The 7,918-nt window shown below is 35.5% G+C and overlaps 1 protein-coding gene across 2 annotated transcripts; it reads right to left on the bottom strand.

Moving 5' to 3' along the window:
- Positions 1-5: 5 nt before the first annotated feature.
- Positions 6-5,154, bottom strand: LOC146908304 (PH, RCC1 and FYVE domains-containing protein 1-like). 2 transcript variants are annotated; one of them, XM_085730646.1, is made up of 9 exons: positions 4,648-5,154; positions 4,226-4,312; positions 3,955-4,056; positions 3,779-3,865; positions 3,589-3,690; positions 1,424-3,490; positions 1,193-1,330; positions 646-1,100; positions 6-520 (listed from the first exon to the last, which is right to left on the bottom strand). In XM_085730646.1, exons 6-9 carry the CDS (start codon positions 3,335-3,337, stop codon positions 310-312), a joined length of 2,718 nt encoding a protein of 905 aa, XP_085586772.1. In that variant the 5' UTR covers positions 3,338-3,490; positions 3,589-3,690; positions 3,779-3,865; positions 3,955-4,056; positions 4,226-4,312; positions 4,648-5,154; the 3' UTR covers positions 6-309. The 2 variants fall into 2 exon arrangements, with proteins under 2 accessions (XP_085586772.1, XP_085586771.1); XM_085730645.1 differs by having other exon boundaries at positions 3,955-4,044; positions 4,648-5,127.
- Between the last annotated feature and the right edge of the window lie 2,764 nt (positions 5,155-7,918).

The raw sequence follows: 7,918 nt of genomic DNA on the forward strand, positions 1-7,918 counted from the left end.
TATAGTACCAGAAATGATGTATGTATATCAACAACATTGTTATAAACAACAAATCGTTTCGATTAAAAAAAAAAAGTACACATAAATTTTCCTATATCTAGTATTACGTCGCTCGTACTACTATTTCTATCCTCACTGAATAGATGATTATCCATGTTATGCTGTAGAATGCTGCATAACTACGGAATTGATGTGACTTGATCATACAATTTTCACTACACTATGTAAATTAAACGACGCTACTATACTTTATCATTTCATCGAATTGACTAACATTAACATGATGCCTATGAAGACTGGGATTTAAGTTTAGGAAGGTGGTGTTGCCTCATTGTTTTCTTCAGCAGGCGGCGGGTTACTGCTAGATGATGCTACATCTTCTTGATTTGCAGGTGGTGGAGTACTGCTAGATGACGCTACATTTTCAGGATTTGTCGCTTGTGGACTATATCTCGCATGCACCCTATCTTTGTTTAAGGTCCACCATTCTTCTGCTTGATGTTCACGAAACTTTCGTTTACTGCATTAAAAAAAATGCATCATAAAAACGACAAATAAGAACCTTAAAGACATGATCACAAAGCAAGCCAGCATAGATATTGAAAATATAGAATTTGTTGGATCAACAAGAAGTGAATGTAATACCTGAATTTAACACTTTTGAATAATCTTTTACCATCAGGCCTTACTATTAGTGTAACATAAACGCCAGGTTCAAATTGTTCGACGACTTGTGTGTTTCCTTCTCTCGCTGATCTTGAAGGGTTTAATGTTCTTGAATCATTTTCAGAGCTTTGTGATGCCGCTGTTGCTTCAGTATTAGATGACGATGATCCGTTGTTTTCTTGAAAGACATTTCCTACATCCTGAGATGGATTAACTTCTGCAGCTTCATTATTATTTTCTTCTATTATTTTTTCTTTAAGTTTACCATTGTTAGAAACAGGTTCGCTTTGTTGCTCAGATTCTAAGTTTGATGATACCGAACATGTTTCTGATTTTGGATTTTCCTCTAGAAAACTCTCAGCCTGAATAACCATGTTTCTAAAATTTTCACCTTCTAAAAATTCTGGTGGCAATTGCTCAGCCATTTCCTTCAACTGCATAAAGTCATAAGCTAGTTACTTAGTTAACGTAATGTACAAGAAATTCCTGAAAATACGAAGAAGAAGAAGAAGAAAAAGGAAGATACCTGAGCTATCATGGAACCAAAATATTCTTTGGTTGCTCTATGTTTAGAAGATTCTTCTGCAGCCAATGAGGTGGCATCTTTAATGTTTTTATGTAGTTTCTGAATTTCCATGGTACTTTTCTGCTTCAAATTTCGATTCTACATAAAAAGAATTTTCATTAACTTATCAATGGTGAGTTTTGTAAGTGAAGTACACACACAAAAAAGCGAAAGTGTAGTAAATGAATCTACTTGGTTCTGCAATTTTGAGACTTGTTGGTTCAAAAGCTCATTTGTCTTCTTCATACTATCAATAATACTTCTTGAAAATCCCGGACTGCTAGAACGTGGCGGGCTTGGTCTTCTTGCATATGGGGATACTGATCTCGCATTGAGAGGTGGAGTTGAAGGTGGAGTTGGAGCTAGAGGATACTTCAAACCATTTTGAATCGAGCTTGTTGAACTTGGAAATGATATGTCTTTCATTTGTGCAATCGATGGAATTTGAGAAGTTGGTAGCATGGAAGAATTCCCAAGCTTATTAGTCCTCATTTCGAGATATTTTAGTGGTTCTGAGAAAGGAGGAAAAAGAATTTTTGTAGACCTTACTGTTTCTCCTTGGCCAAATCTATCCCTTCCATCAATAGAACTGCGAGGTTGTGTAATAGTAACTTTTCTGTTAAGATTCGAAGCTGTATTTGCCTCAACCGCTTTAAGCTTAGTATAGCAAGAATCACATACGCGATGAGGCTTTCCTGGTGTCGGAGCCAATGCTGCTTTCATAACTTTTCTTGAACTACAACCATGACAATGTACTAATCCGCAATTATAACAATTATGTCTTTTTCTAGTAAAACCGAATGGTTGTCTGCAACCGGTGCAAGAGGATTGGTCGACACCAGATACCCACTTATGAATGCATATGCAAGAAGTGAAACTTGAGCCGCAAGAAATGTTCTTGACATGCCTTTCTTTCAAGGCTTCCACCAATGTTGGTGATTTTCTATCATCTATATCTCCATGCCCTAATCTTCCATTTGCACCTTTACCCCAAGTATATAATTCACTCCTTGATGTCAAAGCAGCAACATGATGAGCTCCACATGATATTTCCTCAACAAATTCGCCCACCAATGCGTCTTGTACTAGTATAGGTATTTTTCCATCAGATAAAGAATTTCCTAGTTGACCAAATTCAGTGCCTCCCATAGTAAATAGATGTCCAGAAGTAGTGAGAGCGATAGTCATAGTGTGTCCACATGCAATCTGCTGGAAATTATATTCGATGAGTGTCGATACACAAGTAGGTTGAAGGTATGTTTCCTTGTTTCCATGTCCTAATCGATATTTGTCTCCGTCTCCCCATGTGAAGAGCTTTCGTGACAAAACATTTGAACCTGATTGAAAAGTAACCTCTACAATTGCTGCAGTATGCCATACTCCACATGCAACCGTAATAGTCTTCAATCCACTTAATAATTGTACCTCTTTTGGATATGCCACACTCTCTCTATTTCCATGACCTAATACACCAAATGTTCCATCACCAAAGGTGAAAAGTTTTCCATTAGAAGTTGCCAATGCTGAATGCCATGTACCACATGCAATCGATATAACTTGAAGTCCTTCCAGAGGACCATTAATCCTCTTTGGTATCCAGTGGCTAACATCGGTGCCGTGTCCGAGAAGTCCAACGTTATATTTACCGTCACCCCATGAGAATAGTTCATCAGATATAGATACAGCACAAGTATGATTCTCTCCGCACGCAACACTCTCCACATTAGTAACTGCTAGAAACTCAACAAGTTGAGGTCGGCCGAAATCTTTATCGATTCCATGACCTAGTCTTCCACCAGATTCCTCTCCCCATGTGAAAACTTCTCCTTGCCTAGTAACTAAAGCCATATGACGCACACCAGACGCAATCTGGTGAACATCTAGAACAACACTTGACTCTAAGGGCTTAGGAACCAATACATCTGTTGTGGAAGAGAACTGAGTGCCATTTCCATCGGGCGAAACTGCATCAGCCCAAACTTCTCCCCATATATAAACATCTCCTAATGACTCAATGTCATCAGGTCCTGATCCTAAACTTGAAACGCTAGGTGTACTTGACACACTAATCCGGAAACCATCTCCAACACTAGTCCTTCCTTGCATATTTGTACGATCTAACCCCACATCTGGGTTTGCCAAACACAATGAAGACTCACGAGGCAATGAATCAGTAGAGACCCTACCACGAGCAATGCTTGCTGAAATCTCTAATGCTGCACCGAAAGGGCGACCATTGGGAATAAAATCAGCACCCTCCTGAAACCAAAATTTATAGAATAGTAAACAAGTAGAAAGTGGAAATGAAACTAAACAGTGATAAAATGATCAATTGATGGATTCTTGTTAAAGCTCACATATGATAATTCACTTCCAGTAAGCCTACTATGCCTTCCAGTGGATATTAATGCCTTAAGCCCTGCAAACCATACCTCGGCTTCAGCTTTGTCCTTGCATATCTATAAATAAGAGAAAGAGAATCACCACATTCAAAATGTACTCATTAAATTGAGAATTTTGAAATGCGCTATCGATATGTTTTCTAACCAGATCAAGCGTCCGCTCTCCGTTATTATAAACAAGTGAAAATGAAAGATAATCCTTTTCAGGTTGCAAATATCTTCTAAAGACAACCTTCAAATAAATGGTCATAAAAAACATGAGAAACCATCAGGAAATTGAAATGCATGGCCATATGAACATCAACTTAGTATTCAACTTACAGTTCTTTGTCCAGGAATAATCCGTGAAACCGAAGATAATTTTAGAGTCCTTTCCTTTTTATGAGAAATCCAAATTAGTGTTGTTTCATCCTGTTAATGCCACTAAATATGAAATTAGTTAGAGATAGTAAATTCACCATACTAATGTTTAATGGAGGGACTCAATTTTTTGTCCTAGATTTATAAACCGCATAGTATCTCGAATAATCCGAGTCACGCTAGAACTGTGGAGATAAATTCAATTCATAACTCATAATAAGTAAAACCTTACCAAGGAAAGCCTGAAAGCGCGAACTTTTGGCTTGGCTTTTCGACAGTACTTTATTAACTGAGATCCTTTCTTTAAAACAATGAGTGCCTTCAAAAAGAGTTGAAATATACATCAAATTCTTGGTAAATTAAAGCACCTAACTACGAAAATATAATCCTTCATTTCTCTAAAATATAACATAACATCAACAGATTATGCGACATTACTCAAAGTATTTTCTATAATGTAATCCCAATTTGGAAATGCTTGTGCATACAATAACATTTTGAATATGATTAACGTATGAAAACAATGACCTTAAAATAATATTATGTCACAAAAAATGAAAGAACATATAAACAATTTCTTAATTTACACTATCATTATACACATGCAAAGTATTTGAGTAGCACAATTTAGAGGAAAAGTTAGGTGAAACCAACTTGTTCAATATCTCGCTCAAGACCTCCATTACTAGCAGGATCTGCCATTCCATCTGAAAAAATTGTAATGAAACCACCAACAACAAAGCTCAAGCAACAACAACTGCATCAAAATCTCCATAGATAGATATTTTTTCGATTTCGGCCTCTCATCAAAATCACCAATATGAAAAATTGAAAATCCAAAGAAAATGCATAAAAAAAAATAGGGCAATGTATTGCAAAGCTTGAAAGTTCTCAAATAAAAACTAGCACTAGCCCTTGTGTATCTAGTGGAAAAAAATGTGACAAATTTTTGTATCAATGTAAAAAAATGTGCACATTAACACAAGATAAAATTTTGTCAAAGGGGGGTTGTGAAATTAGCATAAAGTGTTACAATGTTTCTGGAAATAAAATGGATTTTGACCAAAGAAAGAATGATAGGAATTGCAAATGAAAGAAAGAGAGAGAAGGGGCGAAATGAGTGGGGAAGTAAGTGGTCAAATTTTTAGGAAAACTGAAATTGAAGAAAGTGCGGTACTTTGTGTCTTTGTCTATCAACTAATTAAACTACTTCTGCCACATGGCTTCATGTCTCTCCATAAAAATACATTAGATGTCACTCACATGTATTGAATGCAAACCATTGAATTATATTATCAACAAACATATTATGTATAAAAAATTACAATGATTTAGATTAGATGTTTATTTATTTTTGAATGCAGAATGATATAGATGTTAATATATATGTATGTAATTTAATAAAATAAAATACATTTAGTTGCATATATTCCTTTACTTTTTTTTTTTTGACAAAATAACTAGATAGTATATTATAAGCAAAATTACATTCGCCGTCCCTTAACTTGATTTTATATAACAATTTCATTATTTATCTTCTTTTCACGTCATTTTGATCTGTTTACCTATGATTTTTCAACCGTCAAATTTTAAATTTGTATGAAAATATGAATAAAAAAAATGTTAAGAGCTCATATCGAAACAAATCCATAGATTCGAATATTGTAAATTCTTATGCAAATTGATCAAAATGACGTGAAAAGAAAAAGATAAAACATGAAATCGTTATCTTAAATTAAGTTAAAAGATTTTCTTAAATATTTTTTTAAAGGATCACACGTGTAATTTTTCTAATTTTATATGTTAATATGCTATATTTGTGAGAATTTTGATCCAGGAGTTATTTTTTATAGGGGATGTATGGATTTTCGACCAATCATCTTAAAAACTGGGTTGATTCTTTCTCCATATTTTGGAAGAGTTGATTATGGACAGGTACGAGGCAAACTAAGTCGTTAAGTCACCCAGTAAAATATTATAGGGGATATATGGATTTTCGACCCATCATCTTAAAAACTGGGTCTTAAAATACATGATGTCTAAATAAATATTTTTTTTCTCAAAAAAAATTCACCTAGTAGGCTTTTTGTAAAAAAAACTACAAAACTTTTACTTTTTTTCTTGGACTTACATAACCACAAAATGGATCCCTAAAAAATAACATGTAAATTTTTTTTTAATAGTGAACAACGGTGTACAATATTTATTTGAGCTAGATTAATTATTGTTTTTGTTTTTGCCATTACCGAGAGTAAAACCCTTCAACTTACAATCAATGAAAGTTGGTTTCATTGGTAAGAAACTAACTCATATCCCGTAAGGACGTGGTTCAACTCCCGCCTCATTAGTAGGTGATATGACCTCTATCAACACTCTTTGAGCCTTAATACATGTCCTGACCTTGGTGAGCTCCTAAGATCCAACTCACCTGGACTTTTGTACTTCAAACAAACTGCTGAAAGCAAATGCCAGCAAGGGAGTGAAACAAAAGAGAATCACTTCTTGGAGGGGATGATCAAGCAAATGATCGCCTAAAAGTGTGGTGTACAAAGTAGGAGAAATCTACAAACCAGCTAGCAATCCATTTTCCTTCATAGGGGAAACGTGTAGTCCTAACATCCCTATTTCTAGTTTCATAAAGATGAAGAAACAAGAATTTATGCAGCATCATGCAGAGAAGGATAATAAAGAGAATAATAGTAACTTGCAATGCAAGTTACTTCACCATTGTACTTCATCATCTTAGTGTAGTACAATCTAGATTGTGTAGTACAATTCTTAGGCCTATATATACCTTTGTATCACTCTATTTCCACAATAATGCAGTTTTATTTTGCTCTTCCATTGTTTCATAATATGGTATCAGAGCACTCTCTTTGAGAGTAGTTCTGATCCTAACCGTTTTTCTTGCGATCCTAACCATTTTTCTTCTCATTTCTTCCGCTGCAATTCATCTTCTCTGGTTGAATTTCGTGCATTTTCTGCACATTCGCCATTGTTTTCTTCGTGTTCTTCTTGCTTCCTCTGTTTTTTTTTGTACTTTTGAAGCTTTTCATCTTCAACAATGGTGCGTAATTTGAATACTCAGCAAAACGTTGATTCAGTGTTCTATGTTCATCCTAGTGAGGGTCCAAACTCTTTGGTAGTTACTCCACTTCTCACTGGCTCGAATTATCTCGCATGGAGCAGATCCATGCAACGTGCACTTGGCGCGAAGAATAAACTTGTTTTCATCAATGGATTTGTGCCTATTCCTGATCTTGATGATTTGAACCGTGATGCATGGGAACGGTGCAATCATCTGGTTTATTCGTGGTTGATCAATTCTGTTTCTCCACAAATTGCTCAAACTTTAGTGTTTCATGAGCACGCCATTGACGTTTGGGATGAACTCAAAGAACGCTTCGCAAAGGTTGATCGTATTCGCATAGCTTCTTTACGTTCTTCTATCAACAATTTGAAACAAGGATCTAAAACAGTTTTAGAGTATTTCACTGAAATGAAAACTCTATGGGAAAAGCTTAATTCTCATCGTCCAATGCCTAATTGCACTTGTCCATTTCCATGCCGGTGTGAAGCTATGAGATCTGCACGCGCACATCGTATGGAGGATCAAGTGATTCAATTTTTGACTGGTTTGAATGATAACTTCAATGTTATCAAGTCTCAAGTCCTTCTTTTGGATCCATTACCTTCAATTAACAAGGTGTATTCATTGGTTATACAAGAGGAGAGTAACAATGGCACAGTTTCTCTTCCCTCTGTTTCAGAAGATTCCAGCATTCTTGTTAATGCTTCAGACTCTATGAAGCAATATGGCAATGGAAAGTCTTTTGCTGGTTCCAAGAATAACTCTAGGTTTTGTACTTTTTGCAAACGTACAAACCACACTGTGGAGTTTTGTTATCAGAAGCATGGATACCCC

The sequence above is a fragment of the Medicago sativa genome, chromosome 7, assembly GCF_051527215.1.
Source record: "Medicago sativa cultivar Bolivia chromosome 7, Bolivia_mono, whole genome shotgun sequence".
Taxonomy (NCBI): domain Eukaryota; kingdom Viridiplantae; phylum Streptophyta; class Magnoliopsida; order Fabales; family Fabaceae; genus Medicago; species Medicago sativa.